This window comes from Sinohyriopsis cumingii, chromosome 19 (assembly GCF_028554795.1).
Source record: "Sinohyriopsis cumingii isolate HCF-2022 chromosome 19, ASM2855479v2, whole genome shotgun sequence".
NCBI classification, from domain to species: domain Eukaryota; kingdom Metazoa; phylum Mollusca; class Bivalvia; order Unionida; family Unionidae; genus Sinohyriopsis; species Sinohyriopsis cumingii.
This window is the reverse complement of record NC_142979.1, coordinates 63,871,410-63,891,528: the sequence shown is the minus strand read 5'-3', so window position 1 is coordinate 63,891,528 and position 20,119 is coordinate 63,871,410. Positions and strand designations below refer to the sequence as shown.

The 20,119-nt window shown below is 34.3% G+C and overlaps 2 protein-coding genes across 3 annotated transcripts in view; one reads left to right on the top strand and one right to left on the bottom strand.

Annotated features, from left to right (window-relative positions):
- Positions 1–16: 16 nt before the first annotated feature.
- On the top strand, positions 17–6,811 carry LOC149775844 (uncharacterized). Of its 2 annotated transcripts, none has more exons than XM_089943623.1 (3): positions 17–168; positions 3,705–4,097; positions 5,133–6,811. In XM_089943623.1, the coding sequence occupies exons 2-3, from the start codon at positions 3,863–3,865 to the stop codon at positions 6,566–6,568; spliced, it is 1,671 nt and encodes a 556-aa protein (XP_089799749.1). In that variant the 5' UTR covers positions 17–168; positions 3,705–3,862; the 3' UTR covers positions 6,569–6,811. The 2 variants fall into 2 exon arrangements, with proteins under 2 accessions (XP_089799749.1, XP_089799748.1); XM_089943622.1 differs by having other exon boundaries at positions 5,109–6,811.
- Positions 6,812–10,189: 3,378 nt separating this feature from the next.
- The window catches only part of LOC149775843 (protein phosphatase PTC7 homolog), a 90,628-nt gene continuing 80,698 nt past the window's right edge, over positions 10,190–20,119 (bottom strand). The window contains exon 6 of the mRNA XM_089943627.1: positions 10,190–20,064. Within this exon, the coding sequence (XP_089799753.1) occupies positions 20,000–20,064 (65 nt within the window). The 3' untranslated portion in view covers positions 10,190–19,999. The remainder of the gene's footprint in view (positions 20,065–20,119) is intronic.

Below are 20,119 nucleotides of genomic sequence, written 5' to 3'. Positions count from 1 at the left end.
AGTCTATGGTGGTGGTGGTGCAAGAACAGTCACGTGATAAGTCTATTTTTATTTATACTAAATTTAATACAAAACGTCATACTTAGGGATTGCACAACGCGACAGAGGATTCTTATTTAAGGAATCCGAACTTTGAGATCGACACCATCTTCCTGGACTGGAGTACAGGTAGGTAAATGTTGTTAGAAACCAATGATGGAAAACAGAAAAAAATTACCTTCTTTATAGACTTTATATATTCATACTTTTTATATTCATACTTTTGTTACGTTAAGCCTGATTTCAAAGTAATTTGTACTGGGGGCCATTGCAGATAATGATCAGTTGTAATTTGTATAGATGGGTGTATTGTAGGTGTTGTCAATAATTTTCCTTTTGAACTAACAGAAACGAATGCATGTAGTTAGTCTCTATGCGCGTTTAACTTGTTTTAACATGTTCGTTTCTTCTATAACGTGAATTCGTGACATAAAAGATCTCCATGACGCCTTTTGTATTTGGAATGGTTGTTATATGTCATACAAAATTTGTAATATTTGAATGAATGGCGAAGCCAGATGTTAAAATACAGATTTTTATTTGTTCCACAAAGTAAAGTATATACGGTATTTATTCAAGAAATTATTTTTTTTCCCCCGAATCGAAAGTTTGAAAACTAATATTCAGCACTCCACCCACACCATTTCATAGAAATATCAGCAACTTAAGAGAGAAAGATAGGATTGTGATGACTAAATTTGCTGTTGCAGATTTCATTTTTGACATTTAAGAAGAAATATTTAACCCTATCTGACGACAACAGAAGTCCCATTCAGCAATGCATCACTAGTCCTATGCATCACTGCTGGTTTATCATTGTTGTCAAGGTAGTAACTATAGAAACGGGAAATAACTTAATAGAGACGCAAACGGCGTCAAGAGAAATTTTTTAACCAAAAATAATTTCCATGTCTGAAAGATAATACAGTTTCCATTTATTTGTTCTAGCTGCGTGTAACTTCTGTAGGCGCACGTATAAAGCGTCGCGTGTCTTGTACTTCACGACCGAAGCTATTCGCACGGCTGCCGTGTACCTTAACTGAACTGGAAAAGACTATGCCTATTCTCACGGCCCTCATGTATATAATTGACGTAAAGCGGCTGCCGCGTACCTGATCTGAGAAATAAACTTATTTTTGCCACTGAGTACCATCAATTCCACGTTTGCAAGTCATTGTTGTCAAAACTTGTACAATGCTATACTCCCTCACGTTTGGTAGAGATATAAATTTTTGAATAAATATTGAGTAAATTTCGTGGGCGAAAACTTATGTATTTGTCACCCAGTCAATGGATTTTTTCCACTATTCACTCAAACAATAATCTTTTTCTTTCATTCTTAAATGGCCTGGCTAGCTAAAGTGTATTAAGAGTTTGAAAATAGCAGATTTCTTAGATAAATGTCTGCTGTTCCTTGTCAGTAGTGTTTTGTGTACAGCATATCTGAGCACCTGAATGTTTTGTTTAATCAATCAATAAAATACAGTGAAATAACCATAGCTACAGGCATACTGTATTTTAATGGTATAAATAAGGTTACTTAGTGATGTCACAAATTTTCATCATAAGATTACTTAGTGTTGTCAAACATTTTTGTCGTATTTTTTGAACGAATGTCAGACTCCTGTGATATGAATAACACAATTTTTTATTACAAATAAAAAAAGCATCCACTTAAAATATAAATTAGCTCAGTAAAGGTGAGTAATACTGTTTTTTCTTAATTCAGGATAACAAAGCATAAACTTAAAAAAGGCGCATAGTGCCAGGGATTCAATTCCAAATTTTTTGTGTGACAGATCAAAAAATTTCTACTCTTCAATTCTGGATCTTTTGCCTGTCAGATCGGCACATTTCCACTCTTCAACTCTCTGTCTTCTGTGTGACAGATCGACATACCTGCACTCTTCAGTTTTGTATCTTTTGTACGACAAATGGACATATTTCTAGTCTTCGATTCTAGATCTTTTGCATGGCAAATCGACATACTTCACTCAACTACAGTAATTTACGTAGAAGAATATATTTGCTAATGTTGTGGCTGGACTGTTAAAGTAAAATCGATCTACGAATTTTTTTCTTTTGGAAAAGCCACTAATTCACAGACTTGCTTTAACTGCACACCAAATCATAATTATTATAATCCACAGTACAAATTTTGTTAATGACTGTTGGTACGAGGCAGCCATGCAAAGGCTTTATAACATTTAGTACAAGGCCTCCGTACGAATAGACACTTTGGAACACTTTCCTTTGTGCCAGAGGTCTTGGGGAGCCAAAACCCTTTGGGCCTTCATTGTTTCTCCGGGCGCCATTTACTCTTAGTACACCACTGCCTTTTTCTCTACTGTCTTTTGTACTCCGAATAATCTGCCCCAAAACCTGTAATGATACTGATTTGTACCTGTTATGTTTAGCTGAGGTTACATGATTTGGTTTTTTTGGGGGATTCAACCATAATATATGTACTGTCATCATGCAGATAGTCTTTACTATTGTGGGCACACGGTAACAGTGCAAATAGTCGTTACAAAGGGTAGTACATAGCAGCCGTTTGAGAATTTCCTATTTTTACAGGTGAAAATATAAGGATTTTATACATTTTACACCTTAGTATAACATAGGTAGCCATTATACTTTCATAGTATATTCGTAAATGAATAATAAAGTGTAATGGAACTACACGAAGAGCATCAGTAACAATGATGCAAAATTACTTGAAGAAATGAAGTATGAACATAATACTGATATTATATTCAGTTGACACACACACATACACAGATAGACCACACACACACATAAGTATCACTTAAACATTCCTTTGTACTTTCAAGACTGGACTAATTCACTTCTCTCTGGTTTATCTCTGTATCTACTATGGAAACCTCAAAATGTTTAAAATATGCTGCTCAGATCATCCATAGAGTAGGAAGAACTGCTCCACCATGTGTACACCCCATCTATAAACTTACACTCCTCTTCCGATACTCTCATTCTCATTATTCATGCTGTTAAAACAAAGTCATGCAAACAATGTTCTCTGGCCTGTAAGGACCCAGCTACATGGAATAAATTATGTAGTAGATTCCAATTATTGGGCCATCTTTTAATCGGGGCAGCAGCTGTTTATTTGGGACAAATCTTAAAGGACAAGAGTGCTCTTAAAACTCACCCATTTCAACTAAAAGGACAGACTTAAAGACTTAATGATGTTACCTCCATAATTATTACCAGCATGTTTTGTTTTGTAATTTCATGGCATTTGTTTATGTAATCTTGTCATTGTATATGTTTTTATGCTAGCTAACACTGTAGAGCTTCTACAAATTAGGCGCTGTACTAAGTCAACATTTTATTTATATATATATATAGTAGATTCCAGTTATTGGGCCATATTTTAATCGGGGCAGCAGCTGTTTATTTGGGACAAATCTTAAAGGACAAAATACATGTATATCCTTTTAACTCCTCTGCATAACTGGGGCAGCTGCTTAATTGGGCCAAATTGTTCGCGTCCTGATGTATCCCAATGAACAGGAATCCACTATATATATATATATATATATGTCACATGTAAATCTCTCTCTCTCTCTCTCTCTCTCTCTCTCTCTCTCTCTCTATATATATATATATAATGCATTTAAAAACTACTGTATTTCATTCAGGTTTTGAACGTCAACATTCTGGTGGGTCAAGAAACAGCTTATACATCCGGGGATCAGTCAGAAGTTGAATCATTGTGGACACATCCAACACTAATAATTTGTAAGGATCAGAGAGCTACACACCTGTCTCCATCAGGTTGCCATCTATAAAATCAAGGATGGCACACACCATTACACACCCTCAGTCAGAGAGCCAGATGACTGAGTCAACAGAATCCGATGGAACATGTGGATCATGTAGCCCTGATAAAACCAACCCATATCAGGGAGAAATTGACTATTTAAAGCAGAATTTTAAGGGCCAGTGTAAGGTCCTAAATTTGAGTGCTAATTATGATACACTTAAACTGCATCCAGAGGAACTGGACATTGTTTTTAACTTCAAATTACCAAGTGAGTATATATCTAAAATAAAACATTATATAAGTATTGTATGGATTTTAATTTGAGATTTAAATGTTACAATTTTGAAACATATACTCAAATGCAGTATTTCCTCTGAAATTGAAATAGGACAGTAGTTACTCATTATAGAGCCCCTTATTGCCCTTGTTATAATGTGAGTATGGGCATCAATCCCATTAAATTAATCAGATTTTGTTTTATCATTGCAACATAATTTGTATCCTGTTATTTTAGTTCTGAACTCAAGAGAACCAAATATAATGTGATTCAAATCAGATAGTCTACTTGTGTGTTTTAATGTACTATCAGGATACAGCCCTTGTTAGAAAATCCTTCTCTATAACATGCCATCACATATAACATGGTTATTAACAGCATTATAAACACAGAGCATTGTCTTTTTGAGAAGAAAAAAAAACATGTAAAGAGGTTCAAGTCCTTTATGGGTCTGACATTGCTCTATGCATAAGCTTTACCAGCAATAACTAAAGGGAAACAATGTAAGAGGAGGGGAACAAACTTCACCCAGATATAAAGGATGATTACATTTTAATTCACAAGTACCAAAGTATCATAGGGTACAGCCACAGAAATTATTTGGTTACATTATCAATACCATGAACAGATAAGATTGTTATAACATGTGCTAAAAATTTTCTCAGGCAACTGATGAAATACTAAATTGGTCATATAAAAATCTGCCTATACATTTTACACATGCTTTTTATTTTAAAGATTAGCTCTTCAGGATATTTGGCAAGAACCAGAGTGGAATATACCATATATGTGATTACATAAATTATGTCTAATCCTGTGCTGTAATTTTGCCTATAATACTAATATCCTGTAGTCAGTTTTAAAGCTTTTGTATTCATTAATCCATCAAAATGGCCCATGCTGCAAAAAGGAATATATAGTAATTTTCATAACTTATAATCACCATCATATGAAATAGTAGTTAGGTTGTAGATTTGATGCTCTGTTCTCTTGTTGTTACAGAATCGACATGTATCCTAATTCCAGATATTGCTATCCGTTCCGCCAGTATTCCTGAAGATTTAATATTTGAACTTGTTGACTTTCTTAAGGAAGAATTTCAAAGTTTTCATGGTACTGACAGGCTGGAAATCCTGGTCAACAAGGGATTGAGTTGGCTAAAGGACCAAAAGGTCAATCTTAAATCTCCTCCTGGCAAAAACCCGAAGTCAAGAAAACAGAAGAAAAAAGTGCATCAGACAGAAAAAGAAGGTCTCGACAAGTTACCTTCCATGAGGACGGCAGAGGATGTCATCAACAGAATTAAGTGGGATGAAAACCTTCCCAAGGACAAGTTTATAGTTGGTTACATTGATAGGTTCAAGGGTCTAGTAGAAAAGTATTTCACAGCCTTTACTTGGGAAGATATTGCGACTGTGGATTATACTGATCTTGCCATTCCTAAGCACAGAATCCAGTATTTCAAGTATAAGGGGGTGAAAGTCTGGGACAAAAAAGAAAGATTTGATAATGTATTTGGCTCTCTTGGAAGCAACATCACCATTCTTGATGTTATTCAACATCACGAGCCACAGAATAATTCAAGCATGTCTCAGCCACACAGTCATGACACCATGCCAGTCAGTGTTGTCAATGATAGCATATATCCCACTTCTGACAGCAGTCAGAATCCGAATGTTAATTTTGATTCTACTGCCAGTGATTATCCAAGAGATGGCAACAGTTATAACAGTGATGAGGATTCCAGTGACAGTGATAGTGATGATAGCATTGAGGTTACAATTGGGGAACCAGGAAATGACATGCACTATTCTGGTAACCATGATGAATATGACGAGGAACCTAACCCTGACACATTCTGGCAGGACAAAATGCGGCCAAATTATTTTTTTGCCTTAAGAGTCACTGATGAAAATGTACAGCAAGGTGTGAGTAATATTCAGAATGCCATCACCGAACAAGAACCCAGATATGGTGAATGTTGCATTCCAAAAATCTGTCTCCACATAACCTTATGTACTGTTGGACTTGACACTGATGAACAACTTCATAATGCTGTGACATGTATTCAGGATGCTAGGGATGAATTATTCAGCATTGTCTCAATGGATAAAGTACTTAAAATCAAGGGTGTAGACAACTTTTTTAACAGGGTTGTTTATGGAAAAGTGGAGTACCCACCAGAATTCTTTCACTTTGTCCACCACCTGAAACTCTGTCTCACTGAGCATGGGATTGAAGTACGTGATAATCATGATTTTGTTCCACACATGACAATTATGAAAGTATCTCGACCTGTTGCCAGGGCAACTGGCAGGAAGTATGTGGCCCCATGGTTGTACTCAAAATTTACAGACACAGTTTTGGGACAGCAAGCAATTAACAATATACACTTATGTCAGATGGGAGATGAAAGAGAACCTGATGGTTTCTATGTCACAGCAACATCCATAACTGCTTGAATGATTAAGAATGTAGGGTATAGAGTTTCATAACTGCTGGTAAACAAGTCAGAAAAAATCAGACATTTTAGTTTTTGTATTGAATTAGGTGCAGTAATAGCCTGGATAAATTAAAGTTTTTTTCTTACATACCACAAGATTAAGAAAAGAAATATACAAAATAATATGGTTTTGATCTCTATCCCACTTGTCTTTCCACTAGAGTCATGTACCAATTTGGAATTAAACTTTTTTTATTTTCAATTGTCAGTCTATGGCTACATTAGATCAATATTATCATAATTCAAAAGTGGACATTTATAGGTTAGTTCAAATTTGTTCTTCCATTTATATACTAATAATGATTCATATGAGAAAATGAAGGTTTTTGTACTGTTAATTGAAACTAGTTAATATTAGCAACTTGCATTTGCTTTTTTCAGTTAATGTCTGTTCATACACAACAGACAATAATTAGGCTGGAAATATTTGAAATAGAGTGAAACACTGAAAAAAATGCCTCTTTTTTTGTTAATAATAAACTCCTCCCAATTACATCTAGTATTCGAATAAATCGGCCCACAAATGTGTACAGATACTCATCAGTGGATGGTTTGGTATTAAAACCATCTATCAGTATCAGCACAAGTTTGTGGGCAGATTTATCAGACTAGCTATATTGTTGTTAATCCCTGTGTGCCTGTGTTTGTATTACACATTTGTTCAACTTTGTTTGCATGTGTGACAAAACCAGTTTTATCTCAACACAGAACCCAGTTGTACCTTTTGCATGAGTAAAAACTATTTTGGTGAAGACTGTATATGGAGTTTGCAAATTGATATAGGGCAATAACTCTTTCAAAACAAGGCAGCTAGAAGAAACTGTTTAAGAACAGAAACATGTATAGGAGATTTCATAATTGAAATGGTAACTAATATTCCAGTTGCCTACAAATGAAATAATGCATATGACATTTACAAAAAATGGTTGGATCTTCATCGTACGGAAGACAGAAGAAATAATCTTCAGTTATGTATTATGTGAAACAAATCTTCATTTCCCTTAGGTTTGGTATTGTATGGCACCAGCAACACAAGAAGTTTATTTAGTTTAGGTAATTGGAGTAAAGTGCCTTGCCCAAGGACATGCCATGGTAGTTGACCCATCCAAGGATAGGGTTCAATCCCACACAATTGCAGTCACAAATCCAGTACATTAACTAATGAGCCACCATGGCTCCTGTGAAACAAATCTAGCAGTAGTATCATATAAGATCATGAAACTTCATTCCATGTTTGGTATTGATGAATGTGTGTAAAAGCTTTTTATGGCACCTCAGCACAATAGTGGCTATGTGGTCCCAACTAAAGGTAAAGTTCTAAACAAGACTGGTAGATTATTTTTTACCAAGGAAATTGGAATAAAGTGCATTGTTCAGGGACCACACCATGGTAGTGGACCAGGGGTCTGATTTAAACCCACAGCCTTCAATCACAAGACTGGCATGCTAGCCACTAATTTGAACTAGTGCTTTGTTGATACAATACTTACATAGCAAAGTGTAAAACGCTATATATACACCCCTTCCCCAAGTTAAATAGAGTAAAGCATTCTAAATACACCCACCAGGGATTAATACAGTAAAACACTATACATACATCACTCCCCCAATGACAGATACAGTAAAATACTACACATGAATGCCTCCTCCAGGATTAATATAGTAAAACTATACAATCCTGCAGTAATTGGTTTCATGCTGCAGCAGGTACAGACATTCTATGCTTAAGTAATGTAACAATATTTTTCCCCAGAAAAACACATTAACAATATAAACGTAATTAAAAATACTATGAACTTAGCAATAGGAAGAGTTTATCACTAAAGCAACACAAGTCCTGTCCATGTTTGTATGATAGTAAAAACACCCATTAAGTATCAAAACAGTTTACCAATAAATGTGACTAGTTACAAAGACAAGATGTACCATATTTATACGTCACCGCTCTGGTGGCCTAGTGGTTAGAGTGTCCACCTCAGATGCAGGAGATCTTGGGTTCGAACCCCTGCGGAGTCGTACCAAAGACTTATAATAATGCTACTAACAGCTGCCTCGCTAGGCACTCGGCATTACAAGGTTAGTGTTAGGAATGGTCAGGATAATGTGACTGGGTGGGATATCATGCTACATTTGTGGGCATTATATCCCAGTGGTAGACATCATTATAAACTGCCACACTGCAGACATGGTAGCGATATGACTGAAAAACTGTTAAAGCTATGTTAAAAATCCAAATCACACACACTATATTTATACTGCAAGTTGGATTCAACTTGCAAGTGCATAGACTCAGATCTGCCATCTTATAATCTGCCTGTTAGAAGTAATCAGTAGAAGAAACAGAGTCTCTATTTTTCCAGTGCATTATGCAGTGTCTTATTAGGGTCCATGTTCTTTGTACTTGAGCATGAATATATATATATATATATATATATATATATATATATATATATATATATATATATATATATATATATATAACACAACAGTTCAACAGCTTATAAAAACTCTTAAGTGTACATTCAAGGGTTTGGACATTCTAGCCAACTCTAGAATATTGAGTAACTATCTACTGAACATATTCTGCCTGTTTTTAACAGAAAGGTGGTGCAGAAGGTTTGGTGCTTTATGGCACAGCAACACAATTAGGTTATTTAGTGCCGAGGCAATTGCAGCAAATTGCCTTGCCCAACAGCTGATCCAAGCTGGTATGATATGATTCAAACCTGCACCCTTTTGGTCATGAGTCCTGCATGCTAACTTCTGGCACACTGCATCTCACAAGGTGGTGCACAAAGAGCAGTGACAAATCAAAATTGGACTAATGGTCAATATGTCTCACAAGAGATGGTTGCTAAAAACATTCTCAAGTTATGGAGGTTTTCAAACAACACGATATCTAATTTTTTTAAAACAATGATGACTTCTGTTTTTTCATCATTCTTTTAATGTGCATGTGCAGAACAATCAGTGCATGCACTGAAAAAATTATCAAAATGCCCATCACAAGCATAAAAGAGGGACATAACGATAGAAAATTCAAGTCTCGCTTGAACTATATTCAAATCTTCAAACAACCCTGTCCAAGATCTAAAAATAGTTGCACATGGTGCATAAATTAAAGTAAAAAGACTATGCCCGCCCCTTCCCAATCTCCATGGCAGGAAACAAAAGTGAAGAAAAGGATCTTAAGTATTTTAATCTTTAATATTAAATTTGTTTATAACATCATCCCATGGTCACCTTATCATCCCTGTGAACAAATGATTTATGCATGTTCAAATAATAATTTAAATACATGTACTTCTCTGATGCTAAAACTGTATATCATATTCATGAAGCCACCAACAAAACTGTCCTAAATCTGCTGTAGTCCGAGTTTCCTCTTACCCCACCCCATTTTTGATATTTTGGTATTTACATTGGGGTCTAACCCTTACAACCCACATATCACATGTCCTGTATGCTAGCCACTGTCACCATGGCTATCACATTATATTTAAAGTTTAGGCTAGGCACTGGTGCTTGTAGAAAGAAAGATTGATAAATGGTATCAAAATAAATAATGAAAAACAAATCAAATAGTTCATTCCTGTTTATTAAAAACACTCAAGGAAATATTTTCAAAGAAATTCTCAACACTCAATAAACTGTTTGTAGTTCTCTCACTCTTTCACACAGAAAATTTTGTTAACTCCCAAATTTCAAACAATAGACTAAAACAGTAGAACCTGTTTAAACTTAACTCTTCTATTCACATGAAGATTTTGTCAACATGTAATTTGTCTTTACCAAAAGAAACACAAAATGAGCTAGACTGTTTTGGATTTTAGGAAATCTGGTCTTGTACCAAGGTCTAAGGATATCACAATGACTAAAACTAGTTTAAAAACAAAGACAAGTATTTCTGAAGAAAACGATTCAAGTTTGTTAGCATTACAAAGAAATCAACTGAAACAGATATTCGTTAAATTCTGTTTTCACACACGCATGTCAACATAAAGGACATCTGCTTATAATGTACTTGAAAGAACCCTATTTATTTTTATTTTTAGCTAACTGCTGATGAAAATGTGTCTTTAATGGACAAAGTTCTGAGGATCCCTCAGTGTCCATTACTGACAGGTTTCATCATCTTCTCTAGTCAAGTCTCTGACATGATAACCCTATCTATACCTTGGCAGATCGAACAGATATTTTAGTGCTTTGTCCTAGGAACATCCGTTGGATTTCATGAGCTGCCTTCCTTAGCAGATAATGCCAACTAACCAACAGCATGTAACAGTAGTTCACTGTACACTGGTTGAAAATGGTGGAGGCAATCAACCAAAGAAGGATACTTTGTAAGTTTAACATCCAAAATATAACTACATACCAGAGGGAAGCCATTACAGGTTTAGTTGAGTGAAAAGTATTTGTGCAAACACGGACCGACACTGAAAAACTGCTCATTTATCAGTCTATTCAAGTTGTGTTCTCCCCTTGTCTCGATCATGCAGGAACAGTGTTCAAATCTGAACAACTTTTATTTTAATTGGATGCAGTGGCTTGCTGCTGCATCCAATGAAATTCACAGACCCAAAGCAAAGAAATATCTGCTCGATATACTAAGGTTTAGACAGGGTTATCATATCAAAACCTTGACTAGCAAAGATGAGGTTTCATTGACTATACAACCGAATAGACCGCAACTATTTCCTGGTTGTAAACGTATGAAATTCATTAAGAAATTAAATCAGAACTGAAGAAACTTATTCCATGTTCACCAAACTGTTTTGGACAAATGCATACAACTACATTTATAAATCGTGTGCAACTTGATTTTAAAGTACCATTTTTATTTTTAAACTGCAAGCAGTTCAGACTGTATCCTCAAGACAATGTATCCAGTGATCCCTCTTTTAATAATGTGTGGTACTTACATCTTGCTTACATGGAAAATAAGATCCTCAGGCCATGCAAATACTTTAACAGCAGAACCAAAACACAAATGAACAAATTTGAGAAAATCTGGCACTGACAAATTTTTAAAAATGTTTTGTGAACTTAAATGGCAACAATGAATAGTGTATTTTTACAAGAAGTGTATAATAGAGGGAAAGAAAACAAATTCAAATAAAATGAAACACAAAATCAAAAAATAATTAAACAATCTTAAGTGAAGAATTTACTCTGAAAATTTAATGAAGGCAAATAGTGTTATTTACAATGCTGTATATTTAAATGTGGTGTAGTCACCGATAGATGCAATTTAGAACTTTGTATCATTTTCATATGGACTCTCTGAGTAACCAGAGTAACTAGGCATATATTTTGTTTAAAAAGTTAGTTCCATGGGTACCATGTATGTTTAATTAAAACGGCCCTAAAAGACTGAAGAATGTTAATATATTAAACTTGTAAAGCGGTAAATTAGCAGGTTGAAAAAAACACACTTTCAAATATTTATAAAAGGACTTCTAAAAAAAAGGCAAAGAAATTTGGTTTTTAGCACAGATTTTGTGTCTATTTCTTCTTATTAGCTGAAAAAGTTTAAGGGCTGCCCCATTAAAACATACATGGTACCTAGGGAAGGCAGTTTTTAAAAATAGATGCCAGGGTACTTTGATTCACAGAGTACATACTAAAATGATAAGAAAATTCTAAATTGCATCTATGGGTGAGTACCCTACTTTAAAAGTTGCCTTTCCTGTGTTCCATTGTTTTAATGGAACAGCCCTAACTGTATATTCCTGAATAAAAGTGCCATTTTCAGTGAGTGATGTAAGCACTTTGTTTATATCTATGAACTCAATGACAAACATAGCAAAAGTATGGGATCTGCCACCCCTGAAAGGGGACATAACTCCAGCATAATATGGAATGATGGTATATAATTATAAAACATTGGACCAGTTATCTTGTGCAATGTGAACATCAGCATAGTATTTATTTATCTTTTTTTACTTTTGCATCAAGTCTATGGCATCAGCTGAAAAAGGTAGACAAAAGTTTTAAAACAGTGTCGGCCATCTCAGTAACACAAAATCATCGAGACCAATCTACAGCACTCTTTTGAACAACCTTTCCCTCCAAGTCAAAACCCCATTCTGATGTAGCCATCCATCTGGAAGGAGTTGTAGTTTCAGCACATGATACACTATACACTGCAGCCAGTATATATGGTGGTAGAAGAACCATGACCCAATGGAAACTACTGGCAAAAACGTTCTCACATTCCCATAATGGCATAGCCAGAGAGTCAAACTCATAAAGATTGATGTGATGTCAGTAAAGTTGAACACCTTAGACCACTCAACCACCCTGGGCCCCCTTTTTGGAAGGAATAGAGATAATATACTAAAGATCAGTTTGCATCATTTTCATTTAGGTCCAAGTAGACAACACTGTCTTCTGAAGAAAACCCCCATGTCAAAATGAATTTCCATTCAACAGTAGAAAAAACAAGATTTTCCAGATGGCCACTATCAGCTCAGCCCCATTTTAAATTAGGACCAAGAAGACATTATTGGAAGTCTTCATATGAAAACCACATGCTGATACGACTTTTTGCTTTGGAGGAGTAACAATAAGATGATTTTCAAGATGGCTACCACGGTGGCTGTATTGGGTATCACATCTGCACCATTTCCATTTATGCTGGCTTTGTGTGGGGTTTAACTCCATTTTTCACCACATGACTGTTCATGTTAGGTGTAAAACCCTTCATAGGGTCAGTACAATACAATGTATTATAGCTTTACTTGTACTGCATTTTGATGTATTGCATTTACTTTAGGTGAGTACAATGTACAAAGAACGGATGGGGGATAGGGTAGCTAATTACTTCATTTCAACTGAATTTAGTGCTATCATGTCAGCAAGTGATTATATTGTAGTTTCTACTTGTGAGTGACAATGCTTGTACACTAAAATAAGTATATCTACAGTATATTATGAAACATGTACACTTATTACGTTTGTAACATGGAATCCATTTCTGTCCAGCCCAACATTTTATTTAGCTAGAAATTAAGCACTTTAACACAGAGTTAAGTCGAAAAACTTTAGAGAGATCTTAAGTTAGGGTGTGATGTGTGTATGGATAGATGGTTGCCAAAAAAGTCGCTATTTTAAGCATATACCAAGGTGAGTTCTCCAAAAATAATTCAAATTTTAGCGGAAAAAGCCACACAAGCTTAGCACCACAGCATCGTTAGCATAGGGGTGCTGTTTATGATGGCAAGAAAATAATTAATAAAACAATTATAGACTTTTGCTCAATACATTGTTTTATTTAGCTGTGAAATATAGATACTGATCAATATAATGTTTCACAGCTCAACAGGTTTAACTTGACAAAAGCAGCTCATAATTGTATATTATTGTTTTCACCAAAATATGAACAGCACAGACCTAGATCTGTAATTACATAATGAGGTGGTAGATTGGGGTCTATTTATTCTATCTGATTTCTAGTGAACAGCACAAACAAAGATCTGTAATTACATTATGTGCTGGGGTCTATTTGTGAGTTCAAGCTAACAACACATACCCAGATCTGTAATTACATAATGTGCTTTCAGATTGGGGTCTATTTTTTCTACTTGTGATATCAAGTGAAGTAACACAGACCTAGATATTTCACCACATAATGAAATAACAGACCTGGGTCCAAAACTTTCCCAGTTGGGTCAAGTTACCCATAAATAAAATATGGTATGAGAGTATATGAATCAATCTATGAAAACTTTCACAAAACTAAATATCACACATCAACTTATACACTTAAGTTTTTAAGTTATAAATGTTTCAGTGATTTCTCTGTATCTTTGTCCCTTGCAAAAGTAAAACATAACTCAAAATGAATAATGAAGTTAATTTCAATCAGATAAAATAATTACTTTCATGGATATAGAGCCGGTTTAATTGTGTAACATGATGAAAGCTATTCATATGTCAAATCATTCACCAAAACTGACAGGTAGATGAACTAAAAGAATTGATGAACCAGCACTCTGTACTAAAAGTACTTTCCAGAAAAACAAGTTATTCAGGAATATACAGTTAGGGCTGTTCATAGTAATCATAAAGTACTTTCCGGAAAAACAAGTTATAAAAAATTCTGCAGTTGCAGCAACATTTAATGGTTTTACCAGGATAGGAATTAATAGATGTACTGACTACATCACAAATTGTTTGCTGAATCTGTTCTGAAATCTAGATGCAATGTTTCCATTTCAGCACCAACCAGACAAGAGAATTTTGAAACATCTTTTAAACAAAGAGATGCATTGGTAAAAAAAAATCATGAGGTAATTTACAATACAAACATTCTCTATTCCAAAATATCTGGGTAATTTTGCATGTTTCTTTGGCACTTATCTAAGCCAGAGATTAATAATGAATTATTTTGATACTATTCCTTTGATTGTATGTACTCAGTGGCACTAAATACACTATAAATATACATGAAATTAACTTCATGTTCCCAAAAACCTGTAAAAATTAGACGAGTTCTATTGGAAATGGTGGGAAAAGAGAATTACTTTATGGAAATGCTGCTTTAGTTAACTGGCCACAAATCTGCAGTAATATTTAAAAAAAAAACAAGCAAAAAAGCAATCCAAAAAAATTAATGAAATAATGTTTAAATGGAATAGTCTGGATGAATGAGTTGAAGCATTTTCAGGTATATGCATGCTGACAATGTATTAACTTCATATTATCTACAGTGGATGATAGGACTATCGATACAGTTAAGACAGTCTTCTCCACCATTTATTTAGTTGTACAAAACCATATATGTATCTCCCCTAAATCTGTGAACTATTTAGCAACATACATCATTTTCTGACTTTTGAAATACAATTACATGCCGAGTAATAATATTCTTATTTTTATTGTGACTATGAATTCTAACTATGATACCTACCATATATATTTGCTTATAGGTCAAGTTCAATTGTAACTGCAGTAACCCAGATCAGCCATCGCATAAGTGACAGCAGATCTGGGTCTTTGCAGTCTGTTCATAGTAATCAGTATATCAAACAACACAGACCCTGATCTGTCTGTGCATTATGCAATGGCAGATCTGGGTCTTATGTTGTTTGCAGTTGGATTTGACTTATGTACAAGTATATGTGGAACAAAAACTATTATAGGTCCTATTTCACACAAATCAATATAATTCATACTTTCCATATCAAAACTAGTCATGAAAAAAATAAAAATACATTTAAAACACTTTCAAACCAAGCACAAATTTTCATCACAGTAATAAACTCTGGTTAACACAATAAAGAGAAGGAAAAAGTTTCTCTTGACTGTCAGAAATTTTTTTCTTTCAAAAATTTAATTCAGCAAATCTTTTTTGATCTTCCATATTCCAACAGCATGCAATAAATATATATGTTCGAGTACAATCCAACATTCATGCATTGTTATCCTGGTATTCCTCATTTGACACCTCAGTTATTTCTCATGATGAAATGTATACAGCTAAAGAATGATGGACTTTTCCAAGATGACATCTGTGATGCAACACTAACCAGAACTGAAAACAGATTCACAAAATGCAGATGCCCCACTACAGTGCCTGAAAACTTGTCAAAAATATAAAACTGAACCAAGAGATACAGTCGGATAGACAAACAAGTGTAATACTATTTGCCATATCACTGTATTGGTGAGGTATTAAAACATCAATATTTTCTTCGGCTTATACATTGGTAAATACGGGTTTTTTCTGGTCAATATCACATCAGGCATATCAACAATAAAAAAACATTATTTGCTTATTGTGTAACTTTTCTGCCAGATTAATGCACTGAAAATTCAAAATGAATTAAACCATTTTGTTTATAACCAAAATAAAAAGGTCCTGAATGTCAAGCTCACAATCAAAACATTGCTGTAAAATGTGTGACCTTCATCCCAGGTTTAAAAGGTTAAGCAAGAATGTAACAAAACTGTCATATCGTCGTAATGATTCATCCCAACTATGAATAAAACTGACTGAGGGGTTTAGAAAATATAAGTGAAAGAAAAAACTTTATCCATAACATTAATGCAAACATTTTGTGACTATGACCTTGGCAAAATGGTCATAGGAATGAGTGATGTAACAGAAAAAATCTTAGCTTAATAATGTTTCATCCCAAGAATGAAGAAAATATATCAAGAAGTTTTGGAAATGCTAGCCAATGTATTCATGCAATGTATGATAACAATCTATTAAGTGGTTTATGAAATTTATGCCATGCATGTGAAACTTCCAGGTGCAAATTTTTAAAGCCAAACCATATCATGTAAATGTGGTTGGATAAAACCAGGTTGCGGGCCATAGGATCCACATGCCTGATATGTGCACATTAAAGTTTTTAAACCAAACCTCAACGACTGCGGCAGTGGCAGCAACAGAAAAGTGAATGCAACTTCTCTCTTCCCACTAAACTGGTTCAACAAGAAAGTGACTACTATCTCTTACTATCCACTAACATAGACTGGACACAAAGCATGCTGAAAACTAGCTGAGATCAGATTAGAAGAGAGTAAATATTACATCATGGCTTTTAAAATCATCACACATGGATAAAAAAAAATTAACTGCAAAAAATACATTAACTTGTATACAGAGGATCACATATTTTCAGTATATTCACCTATTTAGCAAAATGAAATATCTACATCATTCAATATACACATTATTCACAAGTCATACACCTTAAATGAAAACATGAAAATCTATATACATGTAACAAAAGTACCATTATTTCACAAATGATATAGCATGCACCATAAAAATAGTACGCCATTAAATTGTACAATTATTTAACACAGATTAAGCCTTAAGTTAGTAAAATTTATCAATTTAGATAATATTTACTCTTTATATTATGAATAGTACAATGTAATTTAATTGGTAATTCTTTTAAATTCCCTATGTCAGAATTCACATAATGTGTACCAATCTTTCTTAACACATCTGCAGTGTACTCAAACAACAAAAAGGGTTGTTGGGTGTGGGTGAATTTCATGAGTGACAGTTTTTTCAACAAAAAGTGTAGTGATGATGTCATAAAACGTGTCATATTCAAATGTATGTGCTAAAAGAGTTAGCTCCCATTGTCTGCTGGAAGCTGTCATGTTAAGAGGTACATTCTCTCTCCCAATATAGCCATGCTGTGTAGAAACATACAATATCGATTTTTGAGAAATATATCAGCCACAAGGCCAAACAGTAAGGAGTCAGCATATATGGTGGAAAATTCCATGAAATCTAAACAGATTTTAGCAGATTATTTCCTCTACAAGCCAAGCTGGAATCAGGACATATACCCTATGTACTCACTTGTACCTCAGTTGCATCTGCAACCTGCATACAAATCTGCTTTTGCATAATGCACTGTAATATCTGGGCCTATGCAGTTTGTTTGGGATAATCAGCAGAACAAATAACATAGACCGTGATCTGCCAGCAAAGTATGTGTTCAGAGTCTTTGTTGTCTGTAGGTGGATCTGACTTTTTAGCAAGTCTCAATGGCAGTAATGGATTTTTATTTAAAGCAAGTTAGGACTAAAAAGAGGAATTAGAACTAAAAAGAGGAATTAGAACTAAAAAGAGGAATTAGTGCAGGTATTATCCCAAATACGTTAAGTTTTATTATTGCACATACTTTTTGCAACTGATGGCATCAAAAGTTTGCCACCTAAAAAAATTTCTAACTTTTAAGTATCTCAAAGGTAATACTTGTACAAATTAGATACAAATGCTATGCCCTACTAGAAATTTGATATAAATTCAGCTTATACATAATTTATGTACAAGATGTCCACATGTATATAAGGACTCTTGTTTTATGGAGTTGTTAACTTTATTCTTAACTTATATGCTATTTGTGGGAAACTCAGCATTTCTTTGAATATATCAAGCCCAAACGTTTCTAAATATAAAAAATGTGGGAATTTGAAAATAATTCCCAACAATGAAATTTGCTTGAGATAATGCATTCAGTAAATGGTATTTGACTTTTAAATGGTACAAGACTGAATTCTGGAATATAACTATCTAATATGACCTCTCACATGTGAAAGGCTAACTTGTACAAAGTATTAACCTTGTTTAGAAGCCCTCTTCAAGATGAATACTGCATTAATTTTCTATATTATTCATTGCATGATTCATGCCTGCTGCAAAACAAAGGCTGGAACATATCATCTTGTTCAAACTGACAGCATCAAATACCGTCTTGGACAACAAAAAAAGAGAAGAAAATGGGTGCATCTTATCTCTTTGATGTGTATTTTATGAAAAAGCTGATGCTTTTTAGCCAAGGATATCTCATCAGCATCTCTTTCTCAACATTAATCCATTTTCACATGGGAATAAAAAAACTCACATTTCATGAAATCATATAGAAAAGAGAAATACTTTAACAAAATGAAAATGAACTTACAAACACAAATCTTTATCAATAAGAATTTTCACATACTGTTCCATAAAATATCAACCATTTCTCAAATCCTATTTCCTTGAGTTTAGTTCATTTACTTCCTATAAAAATGAATGTAAACCTGATCCATTATGTGGAAATGTACTGTCTGATGGTAGTTGAATAAGGAATTTGTCGGAAACTTAAGTTTCACCAGTTGAAGACAGTCACTGCAATATATGTATACACCTGGTTACAAGTCGGGTCCATTTTCAAACAACATAGACCCTGATCTGCCATCAAATAAATGTACCAGTAAATCAGAGGCTATGTTGTTTCTCCTCCTGATAACTCCTAGCAAACTGCAGAGACCCAAATTTGCCAGCACATTAATCAACTGAAAACCTGGGTCTAAACATTCTGCAGTTAAACAGAACCTCTAAGCAAGTATATACAACACCCTGAGAGACAGCCAACGAACACTATGTTGCTTTTTCTATGTTGTTGATTTAAAATTCAAAGCGAAATTTTGCAAACAGTGAAAAAGTTATGCTGCAAGTTGGTAAAACCAGTTATCAATGTTGATAACATAAAGGTTGTTTTACTAATTCCTTCAAGGCTGGTCTAAATAATACCTTTTTTGCCAGGTATTCTGTTACATGAATGACTAATACTTTGCTGATGTTTAGGGCAATTTTGTAACTCACACCCAAACATTCTTGTCTCCCATTCTGCATGTTAAATTTGATCAGAGGTGCTTTTTGAATTCAAATAGCAAATTTAACATCAAGACATGTAAAACAATATAATCCATGAATTTCCTAAAACATCATGTGAATAATCCCATAGCTTTTCTACCACAAGACAGGTACAGTGTACTACCTGCATGAAGGTACATGCAAAATGAGCAGGTGACCTTTATGAAATATCACAGAACAAAGAATTTGGGATGAAGTAGTTGGTCTTCTTTAAGGTTAGGTCTCCTCAGGCTGACAAGAAACCTTGGCAAGTATAACTGTAATATCATCCGGTTTCCCTCCTGTAAAGAGTAAAAAAGAATTTAATTGAATACTAAAATGCAAACAAAACGACCA

Coding starts and splice junctions, on each gene's coding strand:
- LOC149775844 (XM_089943622.1), top strand. CDS start 3,863: ATGGCACACACCATTACACACCCTCAGTCAGAGAGCCAGATGACTGAG. Junction 4,098..5,108: donor TTTTAACTTCAAATTACCAA/GTGAGTATATAT, acceptor TTGTTGTTACAG/AATCGACATGTATCCTAATT.